Raw genomic sequence first — 27,001 nt, forward strand, 5'->3', positions numbered from 1 at the left:
ATAAAAAAGATATACGGAATTGAATGGCAAAATGGGAAGAGGAAAAATAAACCTTTTGAACGAAAAGCTTTAAAATTTCGGAATATATTGATTACAGTGAAAAGGAACTATTTTATCTTGCGAAATAATTGGAATGTTTAAGGAAAAGTCTAAATTATAAGTTGCGTTTCAATAATTTCTGATAATTTTACTTGTAGCTGGTGGTACATAGATTAAGTATAATATTGGAGAGATATTGAGTCAGACCTTGATTCAATAATAATAACATTTTCAAAATCAATTTCCATAAAATTTTCATCATTATCCAATCAATGTGGCCTACCTTTAGGATGACGCTGATTTTTAAACAGATGTAATTGGTTATCTAGTAAAAGTAGTAAAAAGAAGCATGCAATATCAAAATAACCAGCTTTTAAGAAAAAAAATTTAAAACATTAACGACTCAGTTATTACTTCAATTTTATGGGCATTTTGTTGCTGTTTATTCGATTCTCAAAGTAACATCAAAAGCTCTATTCGAAATGAGTTCCTTTCCACGTTAAGCATAGAATTATTTGTATAATGAGGTAAAGTGTGACGAGAAGTAGGAAAAGAGTTATAAAGAATTTGGGAATTTGGGCGTCTTCTAAACTATTCCTATTTTCCTCATTCTTTGTATTATTTATTCAGCCTAAAATCATACTCTCTTATTCTATCTAATTGTTGACTACCACAAATAAAGAACTTTGGTTTTATAACTTGGATACTGGATAATTTGGTTCTATGTAAAAATAGTTAGGGATTTTTTCATCACGCTTGCCAATGTTATATTGAAGAATATATCTACTAAACTTGTAGTCTCTTCTCACAGCTTGATTCTTTATAAAGGAATTAGCAGAAAACAGAACAGCACAGCTCGTATGAAACTTCCATTTCTTGTCAAACCGTCTCCGTTTCAAATATACCTAAATTCGTCACGTCTTTCCTCTTGCATATTGAAGCGGTGGGTACGAATTATTATTTAAAAAGAAGGTTTTTTAGCTAATTTCTTGCAATGCAATATGTTCCTGGAACTCGAAAAACAATTTCAAAAATCTGCAAACATTATTCACTTACTTCGAGAGGGGGGAAAAATGGGGGAACAGAAAGTCGTTAATAGTACATGTCAAATGCAGCGGCGGCAAAACACCGCAACCTGATCAGCTGGTAGTTTTCTTGCTGAGCTGCCATATAATCGCTCGTTGTTTTCCGCCACCAAACATAAATAATTCATTGAATTAGTATAACGCTTGGCTGGCAAAATAAGCCGAAACACAAAATGTGCAACAACAATGTTGCAACATTACGCTTTAGCGCTGGAAGATTTAGTATTAAGCAAGAAGTAAAATTTATTTTGCGGCGAACACAAACAACGTAAGATAAGTGCACAAACAAACAAACACACAGAGAGAGAGATAGAGATAAAGAAGTGTAAGTGATAAGAAAGTGGCTGCATTTGCAACAGGACGCATGTAAGTGCAGGATGCCTGCGAATGGCAGAGTGGCTACTACTACTACACCGACAACTGCCCGCCTAACTTCGCTCACTGCCACAGCAACATCCACAACAAACAACAACAATTGCAGCTAACAGCGTCAAGTGAAGTGGATAAATGCGCAAGTTTTTGTCGTTTTGCCTAAGCTCGTGCGGAACTAAGTGAATTTTCGTGCAAAAACAAAAACAAGTTGGCTCAAGCTGTCATACTGGTTCGAAAGGAAACTACGAATGCTGAAAAAAACTGCTGTAAAGCAAACAATGAATGCGGTGTGTAAGACGCTGCCAAGCAAACAAGCAGAAATATGTTTCCCACCGAAACGCTTGCACTTGAGTGAAAATGAAGAAAACGAAGACCGAAACTACGGTCGAATTTTGCTGCCACCCATCCACAACAGATGCGTAAATGCAACGGAATTCTGACAGTTGGAAAAACGGCGAGCGAACCAAAAATATAAGTAGAAACGTAAGCACTTCGTCGGCAGCCTCGCTAAAACCTCTCTAAAACCTCGCTCGTTGCTGCAGCTGACGCAGGCAAAAGGTATTTGCAAGTGGAAGTGCAAAAGCATACTTTCTTCGCCCCTTATCTTTCGCTGCGCAATTTCGATGGAACTCTGAGTGGCAGTGATAGTGGCGGATGTGCTACAAGTGAGGAGGGCGGGGCGGGGGGACGAGCGAAGTGCGAAATGCAAAACTGAAGCTTGAATGGTGCGCAAGTGAAATGCACTTTGTCGGTACTTTTGATAGACAGACTCGTGTGCAATTAAATTTTGCCGACACAGCACACTCACTTGACGGCATTTTATGCAAACAAAACTCCTAAGCGGTGCAACAAATGTGTTAATTAAAATTGTGAATATATACGGTGATTTCGAAGTGATTGGAGGGATGGTTAAAGAAAATAGGAAGAGAAGGCTAGATGCACAGAGGAGTGTTGTTTTTTGTCGAAGTGTTGTTTCTGTTAGTTGAAAGGTGCATTTAACGGTCGAGTGGGTTCCACAAGTTCCATTCAAATCTATCAGAGAATTTAGATCTTTAGAGCTCATCAAGGTATGGAACTTTCTTATAACTGTGGTCTTAATTTTTTTCTATTAGCGAAGGAAACGTGCTGTGTTTTATTAATTTTTCACAAAAAAAAAAATTCTTTCGAAAGAGTTCTTCCATGAAATACTTTTGTATAAAATATATGCATTGCAAACACGCTGACCTTTTGAACTCTTGCCCATTCCCATGTTTAATATATTCATTTTTATATTCGCAACCGCACAACTTTCTCTTACACCTGTTCGAAAAACAGGTGAGAGGGGAAAAAACAACTTTCGTACATTTTATTAGGCCAACAAATGTCACCTTTAAGCTATTAAAATGTCAGCATATTGAATAGCAAAACGTAGCTGTCCTTTACCCTTTTGAGCGAAGAGAGTCGGCATAAAAAGCCAGCGCACGTGTAACACCTAAAGTCAGTGAAGCATTAAAGCACGCTCGCCTAACCTAACCTTTTTGCAGCAAAATAATTTGCGAGCGCGGCTCATCGCTCTTAAACGGAAACAAACTGTAAATGTTATTTTTGTTTTGTTTTTGTTGTTTAACTACGGTATCTTTTTGTAGAAATGACACAGCATTCTTGGAAGAAACATTGTCCACGGATGACTCCACATTGCGGCGCATAGTATTCAAATGTGTCGGGCGCACTCGTCGTGCTCACAAATTGCTTACCGTTACTCTTTATTACACTTCATTCGTTTTTGGAATTACAAGCTCAGGCTGTCAAGCACAGAGGCTGGGAAGCAGTTCGGCAAGTGGTTGGCGTTGACGACGCCTTGGTCTGTAACTTTCCTGGAACTCGCTATAAGTTTAGGTAGCTTACTCAGCATAAACAATGGACCTTGTAAATTATCTTTTAAACGTAATTTATTGTTGTTCTAAACACGAATTCTTAGTTCTGAAAATTTCAAAAAAATAACAAAATTCCTCCACCAATTCAACATATTTCCATACTCTGCTTAGGTTTCTAAAGCGTTGAGGAAAATTAGTGTTGTTTTATCCAATGAGAACCTCATTTACTTTGAAAAAGAGTAAAGTTTGTAAAGTCTTCAGTTATCTAAGTCTCATATAGTGACAACTTCAGTCAAAAATGTTTCAAAAACTTTAATGTTTTCATCCACCCTAAGTCTTGCGACCAACCAAAGGCTTCAGAAATAAATTGTATTCACAACTAATTATCATTCTTTTGAAGTTATTACAGTCACTTTTTTAAACGCTTCGAATGACAAACTTCGCATTATATAACTGATTGTTCAAAAGTGTTAAGTCTGCAAGTGCAACAAATTACATAACTCTGTGATAATATTTGCTTTCTCGCACTCATTGCCTTGTGTGGCTGTTAACAAGTAAAAAATATTATCATATTCAATAGCACAGTTTTATTAAAGGGTGATTTTTTAAGAGCTTGATAACTTTTTAAAAAAAAAAACGCATAAAATTTGCAAAATCTCATCGGTTCTTTATTTGAAACGTTAGATTGGTTCATGACATTTACTTTTTGAAGATAATTTCATTTAAATGTTGACCGCGGCTGCGTCTTAGGTGGTCCATTCGGAAAGTCCAATTTTGGGCAACTTTTTCGAGCATTTCGGCCGGAATAGCCCGAATTTCTTCGGAAATGTTGTCTTCCAAAGCTGGAATAGTTGCTGGCTTATTTCTGTAGACTTTAGACTTGACGTAGCCCCACAAAAAATAGTCTAAAGGCGTTAAATCGCATGATCTTGGTGGCCAACTTACGGGTCCATTTCTTGAGATGAATTGTTCTCCGAAGTTTTCCCTCAAAATGGCCATAGAATCGCGAGCTGTGTGGCATGTAGCGCCATCTTGTTGAAACCACATGTCAACCAAGTTCAGTTCTTCCATTTTTGGCAACAAAAAGTTTGTTAGCATCGAACGATAGCGATCGCCATTCACCGTAACGTTGCGTCCAACAGCATCTTTGAAAAAATACGGTCCAATGATTCCACCAGCGTACAAACCACACCAAACAGTGCATTTTTCGGGATGCATGGGCAGTTCTTGAACGGCTTCTGGTTGCTCTTCACCCCAAATGCGGCAATTTTGCTTATTTACGTAGCCATTCAACCAGAAATGAGCCTCATCGCTGAACAAAATTTGTCGATAAACACATTTCGAACCGAACACTGATTTTGGTAATAAAATTCAATGATTTGCAAGCGTTGCTCGTTAGTAAGTCTATTCATGATGAAATGTCAAAGCATACTGAGCATCTTTCTCTTTGACACCATGTCTGAAATCCCACGTGATCTGTCAAATACTAATGCATGAAAATCCTAACCTCAAAAAAATCACCCGTTATTTCCTGCAAAAAGTTGGTGTTTTTTGCGTTGAATTGTTGAGAATTAAAAGTTTTTCCCATACGCCAGCTCTCCAGTGCGCTCATAATAAACGCAGTTCATTTACATGTAAACACACACACACAAACGCGGAGATTTTGCAAAAACTTGCACAACTACTATGTATGACTTCACAAGCTTGGCGTGTAGTGAACGAATTGAAGTTGGTTGGAAAATTAATTTTGCCATTGGCGCATTCCCGCTGCCCGCACCCTCTGTACGCATAACCGCAGCCATCGAGCGAGTGCATTGTTCCTCGGTGTCCCAATTTCAGTCAAACACACCATTTTCGCTGCTCAGCGCTTTTCAACTCTCACGCCAACATAGACACACACACAAGCGGGCGAAGCGCTTGTTGCCTCATATACGACTGCAGCGGCTTTTGGGTGCAGCAACCACCAAACCCTCTAACTAACGGGAACGTTATTTAATCCGCTTAAAATTGTCAAAGTTGTCAAAACTATTAGCAAAAATTGTTAATGACATTTTATATTGTTGACGCTGCAACGGCGGCTGCTACATTGGCTGCAGCTGAGCGGTGGGATCGTTCAAATGGCCCGCGTCATATTCTATAGAAATAATTTGCGGCTTTGAATATAGATAACAACACAAGTGCTGCATAAGAGTAGATATAGATATAGATATAGATATAGATATAGATATAGATATAGATATAGATATAGATATAGATATAGATATAGATATAGATATAGATATAGATATAGATATAGATATAGATATAGATATAGATATAGATATAGATATAGATATAGATATAGATATAGATATAGATAAGGAATAAGCCTTCGAACCTACTGACTTCACTATGACGATTATGCGACCCGAAATGAGACCACTTCTATTAATAAAGAGCCTACTGGGTTCTATGAATTGGAGAATTACGACGCTAGGCATGATTAGTTTGGATATTGCATTCAACAGTTATAGACGTGTAAACATGGAGTTCACTAACGCCGAAATTCGCGCTATTTTAAAGTTTTCCTTCGTTAAAGGCAAATCCGCTAGAAAAACCTTCCGTGAGATTAATGGTATTTCGGGGATGGTCTCTATCACTTTGAAAATGGAATGTTTTCGACGATTCAAAGCGGGTGAAAATGACGCCATGAATAAGCCAGCCTGCGTGAAGACGAATACCGATTAAATCGTCGAAAACATCGAGGTAGACCGGCATGTGGCATCTCGAGACATCGCCCAGGAGATGGGAGTTAGTCACCAAACCATTTTAAACTCCATCTGCAGAAGGCTGGATACACAAAAAAGCTCGATTTTTGGGTGCCACATGATTTGACGCAAAAAACCTTCTGGACCGAATCAACGCCTGCGATATGCTGCTGAAACGGCATTTCATTTTTGAAGCGGATGGTGACTGGTGACGAAAAATTGATCACATACGGCAATATCAAGCGAAAACGGCCGTGGTCGAAGGCCGATGAATCGTCCCAAATAGTGGCCTAGCCGGTATTGACGGCCAGAAAGGTTTTGCTGTGTGTTTGGTGGGATTGGAAGGGAATCATGCATTATGAGCTGCTCCCATATAACCAGACGCTTAATTCTGCCATCTACTGCGAACAACTGGACCACTTGAAGCAGACGATCGACCTGAAGCGTACATAATTGGCCAACAGTAAGGGTTTAGTGTTCCAAAACGACAACGCCAGACCACACACTTCGTACTCACCAGAAGCTACGGGAGCTCGGATGGAAGCTTTTATCGCATCCACCATATAGTCTTGATATAGCGCCATTTGTTTCTGTCTTTGACGATCGCCCTTGGTGGTGTAGAGTTAAACTCAAAAGAGGCTTGTGAAAAGTGGCTGTCCGATTTCTTCGCAAATAAGGAGTGGAGCTTCTTCGAGGGGGTATTATGAAGTTGCCATCTAGATGGAAACAAATTATCGAACGAAACGACGCATATTTGAACTAAATCCGATCACTGTAACACTTTTTATAAAGCATTGAATAAAGAGCAAAAAAGGGAAGGGGATATTTGCCAACCGAATATAAATAATGCTTGACGACTTTAATTATGTTTCTTGCAACTCGTCCTGACAACGACTTCGCAAGCTTTCAAGCCACCGTGTTGCTGCCACGCACAGCCAGAAAGTGGCGCAGGTAAACAATGAAATTATGGCCAGCTTGTTTCCCTTTGAATGGAAGCACAATAAACTTTGCTTGTTTTATGCGTGCATGCATGCTTCTCAGTGTGTCTGTATGTGTGTGCGTTGAAGTTTTATTGTTTGTGCGTGATTGTGTGCGAAATAATAAAACACCAATAAGAGCGCAGCGAAACAGTCAGCGCAGGTGTCATAAAGTCAATAAAAACGCGAGAGCAAAAAATAATTGCAGAAAGCGCGGGCGAAGTGGGGCTTCCGCTGGTGAAATTGGTGAAACCACATTGTCGCATGTGGCATATGTGGCAGCTGCTGCATATTACTGCAAGTTCCCGGTGTATTTGCAACAACATGTCTGGCAAAAGCAAACGCAGCTGCTGCTTCATGCAGCGTCAACATTTGTTTGGCGGAATACATAAATACGGTCACCAACACACACGCATACACGCCTGCATGCATTAATTTGCCAACATGTGCGTGCATGCAACAATATGTAGCGCCACACTGTGCCGTTAAACTTTTAACACGCCGACAAGCGCACACATATGCGTGCGGCTCGTTGTATCGGCGAAGTTTACTGTGCCATTTTGGTTTCCTTGTTCCGTTGTGGCAGACACACTTCCTCTTGTTTTTGTTGTTGTTACTGCCATATTTGAACACTATTGTTTATCGGCTTTGCACATACGCCTCCTTTATCTTTGCGCGTAGCTGCGCCGCGACTGTCGAAAAGTGGCGTATACGCCCCGTGTTTTCGCCGAACAATAAGCAACAGCCGCGCCAGCTCTGACACGCATTTAACAGCTGCCTGCAACAATTTACGAAATCACAACTTAAACCACATAAAGCACAACTGAAATTGGCTTTTTAAGCAAGTGCAGGCAGATAAAAGCCGCGGCGACAGGCGTTCATTGTTGTGAAAACTTGGGGTACAACATGACTGTCGTCGTGCAAGCGAGAATGTTGCTGCCACACACATATGCCGCAAAGTGCTTACGCGAAGTCAATGTGTATTTTAAAATTCATAAGTTACTGCTGTGAGTTTTTTCCAATTTTTCCATGGAGCTGGAGACATGACAATATAAATATTTTTAATTTTTCTCATCTTCCCTACTTCCTTGATTCTCAGTTGATGCATTGTGGCTGGTCGCTTTCGTTTAATAGCTTTAAATTCAACATAAGCTTATTAATTTGTTTTTTTTTTTTAATGAATTCTAAAATCTAATCTGAGAATAATTTTTTTTTTCAAAATTATTGTAACAAAATAGTTGACTGAAATATTAGGCCTACAACTTTGCTTTCGTCGTTTTCCAATAGATATCTCTAGGGTCAAGCACTGGTCGATTAAATCGATTAAATCGTTTTATATCGATCTTGGACATTTGTGTCAACATTATCCCAACAAAATATTTGTGGACATCTGTTTGCATCCCAAACACATTCTCAACTTAAAATGTCACTTTTTGAGACGAATTCTCGACATTTGCGGAAAATTTTGCTTTTCTTTTTTAATTCCAAGAAAAGTGCGGCTGAGGCTCATCGACAAAAAAAAGCCTTAAATTTATAAAAAAACGGCGGAAGCAAAGTTGTAGACCTAATAAATATATTTAATACTTGATTTTTTTTATATATATTTCAAAACGAACATAAAATATTACTAAGAAAATCGAACAAAAATCGTTTTCCATAGAAAAAAATGTTTATTAATACGAACAAGTGCCAATTCCATTACTTTTCTGTTAAGTGTTTGGACCTAAATTTGTTTCATAGACATATTTTACCTCAACGCTCAACTATCACTTCATTATCTTATCACTATATACCTGCATCATCAGAATTAAGCGCTAAAAATTAAAACTGTTGGCTAAACTCTCACCAACTGCTCGCTCAGATGCTCCACAATGTCGCTCCGCTTTGTTTAAGCTTCACACCATATTAGGTCATTCAACTGCGCGCCTCTTCATAGCGAGCGGCGCTTAAATAAATTAACAATTTCTTGTGCAAGTATTTGCTTGGGTTTTCTTCAAATTCGCAGACACACACAATTACACTTCAGACTGCACTGCGACTGTGTACTTTGCCTGCGGTTTTTGCCTTGCTTTGGCAACACTCATTGCATGACATGAGTATTTACCCGCTCGTACTTGTCGGCAGACCGACCAGCGGCAACCAGTAACAGCAACAGTCGCAGTCTCGAATGGCCACTTAAATGGCCGCAAAAGCAACGAAGCGGCAAACACAACTAGTCAGCAAAGCGAGTAGTGAAAATTAAAATGCATGCAAGCCATTTAGAATATGCAGATAACAGTTATACAGCAATACAGGCGAAGCGAATGAAGAAGAGCGCGTGAGACCAAAAAACCCAACGAAGAAGGTACAGGCAAGTACAGGGAAGAGTGAGTGAGTGCAGCACAAAGGGCAAGTGTTTGCAAGGACAAGTGGAAGAGGCAGCAAACTAAGTTTCATTTAAATAAATACAAAAGGTGGATAACTGGAGGACGAGGTGGGAAGGTGCAGTAGAAGGACGCATATATTTGTAGGCAAATTAATGAAAACAAGGCATTGCACTGTGAGAGCGCATGTTGCACATTGTGCTTTATTATGCGTTACGGCGCCTAAAAGCAGACTATGTTTTCATTTCTTTTAATATTTTATTTTAATTTAAATTTTTTTAAATATCAAGCTTTGGATAATTGTAGCAGACGCAACGTCGTAAGCCTTTTTTACTAAATATAACTCTCTATATATGTGAGAAAAAGCGCGTGGCTCTCCATGCTAAATGCAATTAAAGCGATTGCCACTTTTATTGTGTTTTGGCGAAGTTTACTTTACCCTTTTCCACAAAACCCTTTGCGGTCACAGCACAATGCTTAAGCCCTTACTGCAGCGTCGCCACTATTGTTTTTGTTTTTGTTGTTTTTTTACATTCTTTACTTTTTTGTTACGTTTTATTTGATTGTTATGGCGTCGCGGCGTTCTCACTTTGGGCGTTTGCAAATTCTTTTGTTCGAAACTCTGATTCCTTGCACTTTCTTTGTGTGGCAAACCAAGCGCAGTGCAACTGAAAGCTTACAACAACAAAAAAATATGTAAATCCGTGCAGCACAGTGCAGAGTGGCGGCGAAACTTGTGGAGTGCCTGCACTGCTTTGCATGCCAATTCATATGTAAATTGTAACAAATGCAACAAAAATATTGGTTCGGTGTTGAAATTAAAATGGACACGCCGGCTCTACAGGCTCGTGGCAATTTGCATAGGCGTCACACAGAACGGTGTTGCCATGAAAAAGGGCGTCACAATCAAATACGTTGCAGAACAATGAACGGGTAGCAGTCACGACTACACTACCAGCGCATTGGTCAGCAGATGGTGGGCAGCTTGGCGCACCAGACGAAGTTAGTTAAGTCTGGCTTGGTCTCTATACATGCAAATGTTGCAGTCTCTTTTGTAGTAAGAAAAAAATGCAAAACTAGCTGAGATGATTGTCGCACATTTGTTATGCCATAAGATAATGCTTTTTATTTGGGGAAACAAAAAAAAAAATAGGGAAATAACTGTTTTCTTTGACGTTCAGATTCGATAATTTTTTCCAAAGTTTTCCTTAGCTGGATCAAACGGACATATTGTGCACGCTCTCACTCTACCTTTTGATTATCTACAAAACAATAGTGCGCTCGAACAGGCGATAAACTTAATTTCAAATGAAATTTTCAACATTTAATTTACAAAACCTTCAATTATTTAAGCTTTTGATTTAAAAAAATCGAATTTTCTATTTTTATACTCTCGCAACAAAGTTGCTAAAGGGAGTATTATAGTTTTGTTCACATAACGCCTTTTTGTAACACCCAAAACTAAACGAGTTTGATATAGGGTTATATATACCAAAGTGATCAGGGTGAAGAGTGGAGTTCAAATCCGAATGTCTGTCTGTCCGTCCGTTCGTCCGTCTGAGCAAGCTGTAACTTGAGTAAAAATTAAGATATCTTGATGAAGCTTGGAACACATATTCCTTTGCACCCTGAGGAGGTCGCTTTCGAAAATGAGCAAAATCGAACCACCGCCACGCCCACAAAATGGCGAAACCGAAAACACATAAAATGGCATAACTAAGCCATAAATGAAGCTATGGAAATAAAATTTGGTAAGAAGGATCGCACTATGAAGGGGCATATTTGGATGTAATTTTTTTGGGGAAGTGGGCGTGGCCCCGCCCCCAAATAGGTTTTTTGTACATATCTCGCAAACCAATAGAGCTATATAAACCAAACTTTCTGCAGTCGTTTTTTAGCCACTTCTTAATACAGTCCAAAAATGAAAGAAATCAGATAATAACCACGCCTACCTCCCATACAAAGGTTAGGTTGAAAATTACTCAGAGCGGGTTAATTCACTAACGAAAAACGTCAGAAACACTAAATTTCACATAAGAAATGGCAGATGGAAGCTGCACTCAGATTTTTTTACAAAATGGAAAATAGCCACGCCCACTTATGGGTCAAAAACCACAGCTCAGGAACTACTTGACCGATGTCAATGGAACTTGGTTTGTAATAGTTTCCTTATATCCCAATGATATGTTGTAAAAATAGACCAATTCGGTTCACAACCACGCCCACTTCCTATATACCAGAACTTTGAAGACGATCTGAATCGTTTACTTTACAACATATAAAGTCAGCACTAGTGAAGATATCGGTGCAGAACTTTGGACAAATACTATGTTTATAGTGTGGCAGCCCCATTCTAAAAATCGCCGAAATCGGACCATAGGTTTTTAAAGCCCCAAATATCGAACACGAGGAGCTCGGTGCTTCTAACCTAATATCACATATGGTTTCCAACTTTCAATGGACTTTATACAATATATATGACGAATATGTGGGTCAAATAGTTTGTTATATTAATTAAGTTAAATAAATAAATTGCGAGAGTATAAAATGTTTGGTTACACCCGAACTTAGCCCTTCCTTACTTGTTATAACTTAAATTATACCAGGCTTCCCGCTCACCATTAAATTCAGTGCATGAAACCCAGTAGACATTTATTCAAATAGTTTCAATTCTATGTTGTGTGAGTGAATGTTTGCGCTGCCTACTCCCCTTTGTCTACTCATAGGCTCACATCGTCACTTCAACGCCAGAGGACACGCGTGTCGCCATGTTTTTCTTAAGTCTTTTAATTTGAATGTGACCAGAAAATGAAATTATGGTGGAATGAAGCACGGAAAAAACGGAGCACATAAGCAAGGCAGTCTTGCGCGCGGCAAATGAACAGAGAAATGTGTGCATACATGAATAACGAAGCGACAAGAGACAATGACGGCGTGTATATAACACCACGGAGCGCTCAGAATAACACTTGCAACTGAGATGGGTGTCGGTGAACGCGAGGCGAAAGCTGCAAATTTATGTTTGCATAATTTCGCACGCTCATTTTTTATGGTAATTTTGCACCAGCCGCCTTTTTTGCAGCTATATTTCATATTTCATGAATGTTGTATTTGCTTTTTGTTTTTTGCCTTTTGTGTCTATTATTTTTCGATTCACTGCCTCAACAGGCTTACGGCTGCGTAGATAAGACATTTAATAACTCTTAAACGTGATAACTAAGTGAAAATGAAATGGTTTGTTTAAAACATATTTGTACACGCGCCTAGTTTTCAGTCTTAGTACAGCTTTAAAGCGGCGCTAGCTGGTAGTTAATGTTAGTTCTTTAACTTAAATTAATAACCATTTTATTCTTTATCGCATATTTCTTACATTTCCTGTGTACAACTGCCTGTGAAAGACAGTGCGTATGAGTAATATGAGCAGCTCTAGAAAGCATTTGGAGGATTTTTGTATGATTATGGTGCGCATTGTTTTTCTCCAATTTACTTTCACTTATAATAAACAACATTTAATTTTATTTGCATGCGAAAACATGACAATTACATTTTCGCACACCACATAAAAGTGGCGCCACAAAATGTGGCATAAACCAAAATACTGCGGCGAAATTTGCTTAAGTCTCAGTAGTTGGGAACTACGCTCATTACTGGCGCACATAGTGGAATAAGTGGTGCTCTAGTTCATTCGTTAAACTGATGCCAAACGCGGATAGGAAGCAAGATATGATAACTTGTAAATATGAGCAAAGTTGCGAAGATAAATTGAAGGCGGAAGAGCAAAGTCCGCAAGAAACTAATAATTCAAATTAAACGCTGAAATGGGAAACTGTACCGAAATTGGCATATACATATATGTATGTATATAGACACATATTTACATATGTATGTGCTGTGTGATCTGGCCTATATGTTGTACTATCTTGTTGTTTACCTTGAAAGGCTTTGTTTTGAGTTAAACTATAGACACTGGTAAGCGTGTTTTGGAATTTGCTATGAACGAAAATATGAAAATATATGATATTTCTCACATTATAGCTACATAATCCAAAAATATGTCCAAAAAACGACAGAAATGCTCAGAAAGACCACTATTTTATTCCAATAATTTGATTTTTTTAACTATTTTGTATACATCTATAAAACTCAAAATTGTGCTATTTTATTCTTTTAAGTCTACCATAATTTTTATACTCTTGCAACATGTTGCACAGAGTATTATAGTTTTGTTCACATAACAGTTGTTTGTATCACCCAGAAATAAAAGAGTTAGATATGGGGTTATATATATATAAATGATTAGGATAACGCGGGAAGTTGAATGTCTGTCCGCCCGTCTGTCTCTCCGTCCGTCTGTCTGTCCATCTGTCCGTGCAAGCGATAACTTGAGATATCTTAATGAAACTTGGATTCCTTGGCAGCCTGAGGAGGTTGCTTTCGAAAATGTGCAAAACCGATCCACTGCCACTCCGACAAAATGGCGAAAACCTAAAACACATAAACTATAAATAAAGTTATGAATGTAAAATTTGGTACAAAGGAGGGGCACATTTGAATGTAGTTTTTTTTCTTAAATGGGCGTGATCACGCCCTCAAATAGGTTTTTTGTATGCATCTTGCAAACCAAAAAAACTGTATAAACCAAACTTTCTGCAGTAGTTTCTTTTAGCCATTTCCTTATACAGTCCAAAAATTAAAAAAAGAGATCGGATAATAACCACGCCCACCGCCCATACAAAGGTTTTGTTGAAAATTACTAAAAGTGAGTTAACTCACTAACGAAAAACGTCAGAAATACTACGTTTTGCAGATTTTTTACAAAATGGGAAATGGGCCTGGCGACCTCGACCGATTTCAATGAAATTCGGTATATAATACTTTATTGACACCATGACAACACGGATGAAAAATGAGCGAAATAGGTTCATTGCATATCATCTGTGGCTTTATTTATGGAAAAAATTTCGAAATCGGACTATAACTTTTCAAGGCCCCGGATATCTGCATGAAGAACACAGTGCCTAAGGGTAATTTTTCACCGAAAATATCGGCAAATCTTTCAGATATATTGATTTAAATCAGAGAACATTTTTTGCTCCTAATTGTGTGTCTCTGTTCCAAAAATTATTATTATTATTGGATCAATTATTAAAATCGGATCAGAACTTCCCCTACCTCCCATATACCTAATTATGTGCGGGCTTTATTCCGCATATATCAGTTAATATGTGAGATATCTTAGTAAAATTAAGTGAGCATATAGTATATATATATATATATTCGATATAGTGTAGCTTGGTGGAGAAAATGAGTGAAATCGGTTTAGGAATTACGTCAGCTCCCATATACCATATATGATGATTTTTGTTATTCTATTGGACTTTATATCGAATATATGGGTCAAATTGTGTGTTATCTTAGTAAAACTATATCAATAAATTGCTAGAGTATAAAATGTTCGGTCACACCCGAACTTAGCCTTTTCTTACTTGTTCATTTTAATTATTCACAAAAAATTTAGGCATTTAAATTCGAAATAAAATGATTTGCTCTTTGCAGTTCATTAAAATCCAATATGTGACCCACATTCAAATTAAGCGAAAATTAATTTAAATCGTTCAATTGTAATCAAATTTTAATTAATTTATGAAACTGTGTAAATATTTATGAAACTTGTAATTAAATTATTAATGAATCAAAAATAATGTGAATATTCAATTAAGCTTAAATACATATTCATACAAGTGTATACATATATGTACGTGAGTATGTGTGTGTGAGTTGAGATTTTTCTTTCACGCAGGCTAATGACCGCACAAAACCACAGCACACAGCATGCCCTGCCGCAGTGGACTCACAATTTAACGCAGTGTTACGTATGCGCCATGGCGAACGCAAATTTACGACACAGTAGGCCAACGCACAAGCAGCAGAAGCAGCAGTGGTGTGTGGCGCAATAGCGCAAATTAAATATTAATTTCACACAAATCATAATAAATTACACCGCAACACTTGGCGGATAGCGCAAACACACGCTGCTGCACGCTCCAGCACAAATATGCGGATATGAATCGAATGGTGGGGGGGGGGGGGGGGCTGAGTGTGGCGTAAATAGCGTTGAGTGCGCGACTTGCATTAATGAGGAAAGCTGCGAATAAATATGTGTGTTTTAGATGCGCAGAAGTCTATAAATTCGTTGTTGTTATTTTTATGTGACGCTGAAGTTATTGCAGCGCTGAGTGACCCCGCAGGGAGGTGAACTACTGTGAATACTAGCGAAGTTGAAATGGTTTGCGACTATTATTATTGCAACTTTAAGATGTTTTTACCTTATTTTCTGATACTTAGCACATTAGCGCATATAACACAAAGTTCTAAAGACTTGCCCTCTCATTTTAGTTAGAGAGCATCTGTTGTTGGAGCTTTAAAAAAATCCTTTAAATGATTTTGAATAATTTGTTTGCCTTTAAGTTGTTGGAACACTTGAAAAAACTGTCTAAAAGCTAAGTAAATTATCGGACTAGCAAGTGAAATGTTAAGAAAATCACTGCCACCTCCCTTTTCCACTCTCTTTCTACTCCTCAATAAATTCTATTTTGCAGAAAACCAAATTTAAATAGCAAAAAATACCTTTGAGTATTCGCTTTCGACCAGCATTAAGGCAATAGCAGCTTTAGAAAGCAAAAAAAAGGAACAATAAAGAGCATAAGCACGAAAACATGCAAATACTCTGAAGCGATTCATCCGGTTATAAAGTGCATAGAGCTTTAAAAACTCGCACACACTCACTGCTGAATGCACGCAAATGGAATGAAACGGTGCACGTCTCAAAGTAGTTATCCTTTTGAGTGGCTGCACTATGCTAGAAAAAATAGCAACATTTTTTGCGTGTACACTTTGAAGCAGATGGCAGACAAACGCTGCCGGAAGTGTAGAAGATAACTGATAGCAACACATAGTGAAGAAAGTATTTGGCAATTTAAAGAAGAAATTGAGTGACAATTTAACAGCGACACCTGATATGCTACTATTTTTGTAGCATAGTTTGAAGAGGTAAAATTATAAATCTTAAGCTTGATTGGATAACTAAGTGATTTAAATCAAAACTATCGATGATTAAATTTAATAAAATTCACTCTACATATAAGCTAGATTCGTTATTATTAGGCTCATGGTAGGTCTAATATTTTTAAGGTATATAATTTAAATTTTTTTGGAACTAAAAGGCAAAGGACATACATATATCCCGTTTATGTTATAATAAATTCCTCGTACCAAACAACGCAAACATAATTCAAAGATTTCACAACCAATATTTCAGATAAAAATGGGACCTTGAAGTTGGAAAATTGCTGCACATGCTTACCTATCTTCAATGACACATAACTATTTCGGCATGCTTTACAAAGCATCCTCATCATTCTCAAATGTAGATGTGTATTTGTTACAACTGAGTTGAGATTTTTTCTTTCCACATAACACACATAATGTCAATAACAACGACAAAATAATTCGAGAATATAATTTCCGCATGATTTTCCCTTGGCGGCACAACAAAGCCAAGGAAGCTAGTAAGATACAAAAAATGTAGAAAAAATGCGGAAAAAAAATTAAAGGACGTACACTTAGACAAACCAACAAACACAAACGCAAGCGCGTACGACAGAGCATAATAAAAACATGGCCATAAAAGAGTAAAGCAGAGAGAAGAAATTGCTGTGAACGCATCATTGAAGTTAAGTACCGCCTAATAAAATAAAATTAACGTTAACTTAGTGATAGGAAGAGCGCCGCGGAGAGCAGCGCATAAGCATTGGCGCGCAGAGTAAGCTTTGCTCAGGCAATAAGCGAGTGTGTATAAGCGATTTCTTTTTTAACAAGAAATATATATTCGTGTATATATATAAACATATATGTATGCGCCGATAAGCTGCTAGCTTCAACACGAAATTGCGGCAATACACACCAACGCGTCGACAAGTGCGACAAAGCACACACACGCACACACAAGCGCCTGCACGCCTGTAGTTATGCTATATTTATGAAAGTTTGTATGTATTTGTGTGTATATGACAATTCGCGGCAACAGCGTTTGCTTGTAAACAACAATTTGTATGAGGGTGTGATGGCTATGGGCTGCTCCAGTTTGACAAACAAGATGGCGCAAATATACTTTGAGGATACGAGTATTTACAATTGAAAGGTTATTGATTTTCTCAATGAGCACAATAATGTTGGAAAACAAATAGTTCATATATTACCATGAGAGATTTAACTAAACAAAGGGCTATACAAAAATAAATAATTATATAGTTTTTCTTAAATTATCTTGTTTATAACCATAAATAAAAAATAGGTGCCCTTGCTTAGCCAGGGATAGCAATTGAAGAAGATAAACAAGGAGAGAAACTAAATAAAAGACAATAAATATTTTATATATATATACGATAAGACTATGTTGCTATTTTTTTAAATGAATCACATCATATTAATGCAGTGTATTAAATAACATTACAATTTACTGCATAGTTAAAACAATATTCTCTGAAATACCGACAGATGCTAGTTTGGACTGAGTGGACATTTAAATGTTATAGTCCTCTCTCGATGAACCAAAACCAAACTCTACAAGTCCCTTATCATCCCCGTTCTGTTTTATGGTGCAAAAGCATGGACGATGTCAACATCCGATCAGACAGCACTAGGAGTTTTCGAGAAAAAGGTTTTGTGGAAGATTTATGATTCTTTGAATATTGGCAAATGCGAATACCGCAGATGATGGAACGACGACACTGACATAGTTCAGCGAATAAAAAGACAGTGGCTAAGTTAACTAGGTCATGTGGTTCGAATGGACGAAAGTGCTTCAGCTTGGAAAGTGTTCGATGCAGTACCCGCAGGTGGAAGCAGAGGAACAGTAAGCCCTACATTCCATTAGTAAAACCAGGTGGAAAAGTGATTTCAAATTGTCGCAAAGCAGCAAAAAGGAGAGATGACTAGAGCGCTCAAATAAATTCGCCTATAAATAAGATCTGGTTGCCCAGACTTTCCCCATGCCAAATCTTCTTTTGAAAGGGCAGAGGATATATTACTTCTTTAAAAAGTCAGTAAATGTTTTTGAAAGATCTTAAGATTTTATATTTAATATTTGTTCCGTTTATTTAGGATAGAGAGTGAATTTATTGATTTCTTATTTTAATTTTACGGTTTATTCATCTAGGAAAGAGAGTACCTTTAATTTGTAAAACTATTTTAAATTAATTTTTTGCTTTTGGTAAAATAATTATCTACCATACACTTTACGTCTCTCCCCTGGCCGATGTATTTACCCTGGTCGTTGAAAAAGTAATAAAATATGTATTAAATGACTTGCCCTTACTTGAGAAGATAAATAAAAGGAACAAAAATCATAATATACAGGTTTCATGAAAAAAATCCAAAGTTTTTCTTTGGTCGTATTCTCTATGCAATTGAAACGTCTTATCGTAGAATCACCCATAGATCAAACAGCAGCACAGTATATGTAAGGATAGAACATTATTCAATAAAAGTAAAATAGAAAATAATAGACTAAAACCGTGCTGAAAACCATGTACTGACAACAAAAACCTGTTATTTCCATTAACATAATTTAAAATCACTTACTCTGCTATCATTTCTCTCAATAAAGCACAGAAATTATATCGCATTATGCCATTTTTGTACGAGTACAGTGCTGCCTGCCTGCAGACAGACGGCGCAAAACGCTCAAACTGCCAATTACGGTTAATCAGAATTGAAGTGGAGTGCATCGGCAGCAGCACTTTCCAGCAACATTGTGACAAAAATAACTGAAAATATCTGTATACAAATGCTGATTGCCATTTTCGTTGCATGAACTAAATTAGTATTAGATTTAAGTGCAAGTGAATTTCGTGTCAAGCAGCGAGTGTAAACCACTATGAAATGCATGCAAACATACTTTCAGGCGCAATTAACAAATTCAATGTACTTTCAATAATTAAATTAGCACAATAATTCTAGTACCAGCTCCAGCTGCAGCGCCGAGTGAGACAACGAGCAAACGATGTGGTCAGCGCAGCATAAATGACTTAACTGGGTAGAGACGTTGCATAAACACGACATTTTGGGAACTGCATGTGGCGCACACATATTTATATATTCATGCATATTATGCACAAAATGATAATTTAAATGAAAATATAATATAATTCGCTCTGCCAAATGTGGTACAAAATACTTCACGTAAGTAACTTCTAATTGCAAATAGAATTTGCATGCGAGTTCTAGTGGAGCAGCACTCGAGCTGCTTATTATGCTTGAATGGTCATGCAACTACTGTGACGCAATCAGTTGGTTTGCATTTCGTATATATGTATGTATGTATACGTGTGTATGGCAGTGGTGGCAGCATATGCTCATAATATTTGCATAGCGGATATTACAAGTGCATAGCATAACTTCATGCTTGCTTGCCTGCACGCTGACATTGTTAGCTGCTTGCTGCTTGTGAATTTCCACTTGAAGTTGTATGCAGTTCTCATCTAAGTACACCGCCAGGCCAACTGATATGAGTGCATACATACATATATATTATATACTCAAGTGTAGTGCGCTTAAGCAGGCATGTAACTGCAGGTAAATACTATATATGTTGCTGCGCTGCTAAAGCAATGCATTTGCAAAACTTGTAAATATTGACTTGGCTGCCAGCTATAAATTATCAATAAACTTATGAAAGCCAGTATGTGTGTCCAAGAAAGGTAGAATTCGCATCCATCGTTGTTTGAAAGTACCATAACTGTGCTGCTGTTTAAGTATTAGTGAAGACATGAATCGTTGTCTGTACAATATAGAAAACAGCTCCAAATAATGTAAGTCATTAACTGCTTCGTTGCTATGGTTGGTTGGTTGGTTGTTTTGTTGTAAAGAGAGGCAAAGTGAGCCTGATCATTAGGCCCATTGTGTTCCCCAGAGCACCTCCACAATTCGTCACCTAAACTTTTCGGTCGAATTGACAAAACATGTAATATTATTCTATATCAGTTGCCCTATTTTTGTTAGGTTAGTGTTTTGGGAGCCGTGGAAAGTGTCCTTGCACCAACTTCAATATGCCATACTTCAATATGATTATACGCATGCTGAAAATTTCATGACTTCCCGGCAGCATAAATTCTCCAAAGTTATACTAAACACTCTGGCACACTATCAGCTCACCCAATCATTCTAAAAAAACAACGACTTCATTCTTTAACAAGCTTATGATGTGATTGCGCTTCTTCGTATATCGTTAAACTCAAGACATTACCTTATTTTGAGCAGAGCTTCTTAAGCAGAGCATGACTGATATCAGTGGTTCTAGCTCTTAAATCCCAGTTCGATCTGATACGATATCGCAGGTTCTTACTGTCTCGAAATTTAGTGATACTTTTTCGGGTGCTCTGGTTCGATTAGCAACACCAATACCCCTGAATAACTAGGGTCTCTTCTAAGAAATACAGTAGAGAATATTCTCAGGTCAACTGTAGGCATATAGGTCACAAATCCTTCTCCGCATTAAAGTTTAGAGCCAAAAAGCGGCGAAAAGCTAAATTACTGGTGTGTCTGCTCCACTTTCACCAATTAAGCACAACGATAAATTTTCAAGTGGCAAGGCAGACCGCAATGCGGAAAACCGCGCTCAACTTCATTTTGGTCTAACCCCACGACAGGCGACCAAACAGCCAACTAAACAGCGGGCATGGAACGGCCAATGGGTCAGTAATGAATTGCGTTGAATTGCCATTGGTCATTCGGCGGCTTAGGCGCTTCAATGGTTATGCGGGGCGCAAATTTGTGGCACTAGCCTTTTTATGACGACTTTTTTGGTGTTGTTGTACGTCTGTTTGTTTGTCTGTATGTACTCATTGGCAGCAGCTTTAAATAATTTTCAGCTAACTTTGTGTCATACAAACACAGACAAGCAGGAGGCATTTATTTCTATAAAAATGTGTGTGTATATGTGCGTTAATAAATGAAGAGATTTCGTTGAATCTCTGTGTGTATACGCTGTGCGCAATGAGCGCTGGCATGGTGTATATGTATTTAAATAAATAATTATTTAACCTAATTTTCAAACAAATTATATACAAACACATACATTTTCAGTTATTCAAATGCTGCAAATGGAGAGACACCCTAAGAGATATGAATGAATGAGGGTAATCCATTTTCGACGCAAAACAAATATTTGGAAATATTCAAGGCTACAACAACACGAGGGACGCGTTGGATTAAAATCACAGAGTTAATGGAAAACATGTAGCGCGATAATAAAGAAATTAAAAGTAATTAGTTCTGCACTGAGAGCCAACGTTAGAAGCAGTCAGGCATAACTGACATGGCACATCCACGGCGCTCTGTGGTGCCCAGGCGGCGCAGCCACGCAGCCACGCAGCCAATAAAATAGTACACATTTTTATTTGCACAACTATGCGCTGCGCTGCGCTGGGGAGAGAGAGAGAGAGGGAGAGAGTGAGAGAGTGAGGAGTTTTGAATTTTTTAGCAGCGCGCTGAAAGAATCAAATTTTCAGCTTGATGCATAATTAAAACTGCCTTTGCTTAAGTATTTACTTATGTCGAATTAAGGTCAGCGAGTTTGAGCTTTCTCTGCAGCAGCCTAGGGCTGTTGATTATTCAATTATTAAATATGGAAGTGTCCTTGAAGTTTGTCCACTGGGGTTTTATGAGCTAAGAAGTGGAGTGAAGTGTTGGATATATAGAAATTCAGTGGAACCACTGAGACACTTTTGGGTATAACATTGCTGAATGGGCTGATGGAATTTATTACCAGCCTCTAATATCAAAATTAGGTTTAAAACACTAATTTAAACCACCTTTTGAAATTTGCAGCTATAGTTATACGAGGTCAGGGCAGTATAAAAATTAACTGAAAGTATTGTATGTATACATTTGAAAGCTTGACTCCTCATGTGATTATTGCTATAGTAAACTAGTGAATATAGAACTCTTAGCACATCGATTTGAAATGTCCTCTTAAGTCAGTTGATAACCTCAAAGAGATCGATAATAAAAATAATAATAAATCCAACCTATGAATGTTAAAGCCTTTGTAAATTCAAATCAACAACTCTTCAACTTCGATCCCACTTAATGGGAGAGTGGCAAATTCCAGTTGAACATCGCATAAGTTCGATTTCCAACAGCATCTGCCACGCTTTATTTTGCTTCACAAGCAAAGCAGTTTTCTCTTTCCACGCCACAGCCGCACCCCTCAGCTTCCCTCCCTCAGTGGCGCGTCTATCTTTTGACACAATGCAAATTCGTATTGAATTAAAAATTGAAGAGACTTTTAAAGAAAATCTCATAAGTTGTTGTACTTGAGTTGCACTCGCTGGCGCTTGAGTGCACTTCAGGGTAATTTACGTGCGGTGCAGCTGAGTGCCGAGCAAATCACAAAAGCGAGACCCTCAACTAACTTGACTGGCGCTGAACTACGTGGGCGTTTGAGGCGGGTAGGCAGGAAGAAGATGCCAAAGAAATCACGTTCTGCCAAAGAAAAAGGCCAATATGCGGTGGCGTGAGTGCATAACCCGGCGGCGGTGGAAGAGCGGCACTCACTGGCACTTGTCTGTGCGGCTGTATGTGTGTGGGCGTGTTTGTGGTAACTAGCGTTTGCTAGACAATGCGGGCGACTATAACGACACCCTTGAATAATAAACACTGTCAGTGCATGCGAAGTCGACTGCCATTGTTTTCGGTGTGCGAGGACCCATATGCAACCAGCAACAAGTGCGAAAAAACAACAAATTCTAAATAAGCGAAACATATAAACGGTGACAATGTGATGCACGCTGTCAGCTTTGTGTGACAGAAAAATGTGTACAAAAACAAATAAAAATACAAAATTTCGGTTAGTCAGACAACGCTGAAAATGTGTGAAAAAGTTATGCTTTGTGGCACTCACGGTCGGTAAGCGCTAGTCTACTTTTAGGCGCACGACAGCAATGAAATGCATTTGTACAATTGAGCATAGTTTTTGGTGTGATTTATTTTATGAGGGAAAGGTGACAGTTTTTGACATCAACAGCCTGATATTGAGTGTTGAATTAATTTATTATTTAAGCTTTATAACACAGATAAATTTAGAATAATATATAAATTGATGGCTTTCATCATGATTGGAGTGCTTGCTCTCATCCTATCATTGAAAATACCATAAAATATAAACTATTTATTTTCATATGCTTTGAGTACTCACCTCTAGCAGTTAAATTCACGTATATCCATAAAAATATCCATGAGTATTTTGTGGCTGTGAATGTTGTGGGCGCGGTGCTGGCGATCAGCGTTGTCAATGTGGTCAAGAAGAGGCGCAGCGTGGTGGCCGCGTAGAATGCCGACAAGCGTATGGCAGGCGATGCAGCGAACGTTGCTGTTGAAGATGACGACACTGCGGAGCACATGGCTGTTGTTGTTGCGCTTTTATTACCACTTTTTGATTGTTGTTGCATAGTGGGCGCTGGGCCGCTACAACAACTTTTATTGCGGTGCTTATGAGCATCGTTTAATTTTGGAAGTGTCTGCGCGACTGCCAACATATGTGTCTCAAGCTTTGCTGTGCCATCCGTTATTGCTGCTGGTTGTGCCTCCTGTGATTCCTGTGTTGCATTAAATGTCTCTGTTGTTGATGAAAATACGTTTTCTAGTTGTTGCTCGCTAGTTGCAACAAGACAATGAATTTGGTTTTCTGCACGTTGGCATCCCTTTCTTTTTCGACGCCGCCGCAAGCGCCGCTTTTTGCGTGTGCACAGTCTTTCAATGGATTGCGGTCTTCGCAGATAGCTGCCAAATGACGCCCGATTATTGCTTATAATTATATAGTTGTTGTTTATGTCAGTCCATTCGGATCTGCTGCGTTTATTGCTGGCATTGTGACAATTTTCACTGTTGTTGTTTATGTCAGTCCATTCGGATCTGCTGCGTTTATTGCTGGCATTGTGACAATTTTCACTGCTGCGATTGCTGCTGTGCTTTGGCTCAGCTTTCATTGGTTTGCCACTTTCACCACAACAACTCGTCGAAAGCTTCGAAGTACTGCAGCTCCTGCCGCTTAAGCTCGTTTCACTATTGCTTCGCACGATGTCGCAGACTCGCTTCATTTCACAACTATTTTCGACGTTTTCAAAGCACAACTGATTGTTCCATGTACACGTATTGCTTGTGCATTTTGTGGCAGAGCTTTCACTTGTACGCAAGTTCACTAAGCTTTTACTGCGTTGAAAGCTAAGCGCAGCCACATGTGTGGCAATCCGACAGCTTCGCTTTGGCGCGCCCAGCAGCTGCTGCCAATATGCGCTTAGCGCTTGACATTTGCGTGTGTTTGTGGTAGGCGTGGTTGCTTTCAAGCCGAGCTTGTTGCTTTTTCTACGTGTCTTGCGTAAAAAACGTAAATAAGTGATATTGCGTTTGTTGCTATTGCTACTACTGCTGCCGCTGCCGCTGTTGTTGCTATTGCTGGTGTTGTGCTTCGTGTTGTCACTTCGTGTGCTTACGCTGAGCTTTTGCAGTGTTGCATTTTTGCAGCTTCTACTCACATTACGGCGATTGTGTTCGTCTTCGTCGTCGATCGACAACATTTTTTCGCATTTGCGGAGTTGATTCGCTCAGTTGATTTCTTGCAGTTAGTGGCAGCGCTTTGTCGAAAGCTTTCACTACTCAATGCAGCGTCGGTGCTTTAGTGGTGAGTCTCAGCTCTGTATGAAATAATGCACGCGTTATTGCTATATTTAGCGCACTATTGTACTGCTTGTAGCTGCCTAAGTTGTATGGCGAGTATTAGATTTCTTCTTTGTAGATTTTCACCACTTTTAGTTTAGTTGCTTATTTTTCGTGTGCATTTTTAGTACTTACTTCTATTATAGTTAATTATTTTATATTTTTCGGAGTTCCTTTTTTGTTTACTTCAATTACAACCCAAGAGTTTTATGCTGCTGCTGCTGCTTCCATAAGTTTGTATATAACTAATTTGTGCTGTTGCAAGTGTAGATTATTCTTGACGCTTAGCCTTAAAAATACCAATGATCCAGTTTATTTTCTTTGAAATTTCAATATGTTTTTTTTCAGTAAATTTCTATTTCAAGGTTATTGATGGCTGCTTTCAATTCTTTATTTCTATTTTGGTTTCGGTGTGGGCTTGGTTACCATGAAGACTTAATTTAATAATTTTTTTTGTTGATTTTCTGTTTAATATTAGCGCAATTATTGATTAGTAATGGCAGTGATCTGTACCATGGTGAACTGCAATGGGTGTAAACTGCAAGATAAAAAAGAAGAAAAGTTTTATTTAATAATGTGTTAATTTTCATATTAAATTTTTTTATTTTTTTTTGTTTTCATATAATTTTTTTTTAATTTATCTCAAAAATTATTAATAAAAAATAGTTATAAAGCACAAAAAATATATACGAAAATTAATTAAAATAATTCTGATAAAATTTATCAAATTTCGTGAAAGAATTTGTGCTTAAATGAGCTTAAAGCTTTTATTGAGACCTCTTGATTTATATTTCATCTTTAATTTCACACACTTCACATATTCCATTGAGCGTTTTTCTTTAGCCAAGCAGTGCAAATAGTGTTGTTTTGTTTGCTCTCTGAGCTTGATCCAATCCGTTATCCTGACATTTCAATGTCTCCAATGGGGGCATTCATACAATTTGCATAGACTTGACTTATACTTTTTGTGTGTTCGAGTGTGTATGTGTAGATATGTATGAAATCCCTTTTAAATAAAATTCACACAAATATCCACATAAAAATGAGTATAATGTGGGAGCGGATGTTGTTAGCTGCGTGCCTGGCTACAACAACCAACCAACGGCTACAAATTGAATTGTTCATTAGGGTAAAATAAATATATAACGGAATTGCATTGTTGTGCTGCAAAGCAAACTAAACAAACGTGGAAAAACAATAGCGCAACAACAACAACAACAACAAAAGCGTAAGCAAATAACATTCTCATTCAATTTAGAATATCACTGCTCTGTTATAGTTTTGTTTGCGTTTGCATTGGTGCTGTGGATCAAGCTTATACTTGTATGTGTGTGTTTGAACGAATGTTTACAAAATGAGCTTTTCAAAAATTCATTCGAACAAAAAAAGGGAAAAAGTTAATTCCAATTATGCGCTACAATCAGTATAACGTTACCGGGTATGGGCGTCGAGAGGATTTCAGTTTTAAATTAATTTTATCGCGTGCGCGTTGTTGAAGCATACATATACACCATGGTGTAAGTAAAAAAAAGAGCTGAAGGCGGTTGGAAACTATTAATATAGTGTATATGGCGGGTGATATGCTTAATTATCTTCTAAAAAATCTGTTAAAATGACATTTAAGCGCGCAACTAATAATTAAAACCAAAAAAAAAAAAAAAAAACAAATACTTGCCACAATATAAATTACTGGTCGTTTAAATCGATTAAATCGTTTTATATCGATCTTGGACATTTGTGTCAACATTAATCCATGAAAATATTTGTAGAGATCTGTTTGCATCCCAAACT

General features: G+C 37.9%; 1 protein-coding gene across 1 annotated transcript in view; it reads right to left on the reverse strand.

Moving 5' to 3' along the window:
- LOC105211439 (neuronal acetylcholine receptor subunit alpha-7) overlaps positions 1-27,001 on the reverse strand; it is a 182,175-nt gene that overhangs the window by 82,221 nt on the left and 72,953 nt on the right. The window contains exon 3 of the mRNA XM_054227100.1: positions 23,694-25,748. Coding sequence (XP_054083075.1) covers positions 23,694-25,071 — 1,378 coding nt within the window. The 5' untranslated portion in view covers positions 25,072-25,748. The remainder of the gene's footprint in view (positions 1-23,693; positions 25,749-27,001) is intronic.

This window comes from Zeugodacus cucurbitae, chromosome 3 (assembly GCF_028554725.1).
Source record: "Zeugodacus cucurbitae isolate PBARC_wt_2022May chromosome 3, idZeuCucr1.2, whole genome shotgun sequence".
In the NCBI taxonomy this organism is placed as follows: domain Eukaryota; kingdom Metazoa; phylum Arthropoda; class Insecta; order Diptera; family Tephritidae; genus Zeugodacus; species Zeugodacus cucurbitae.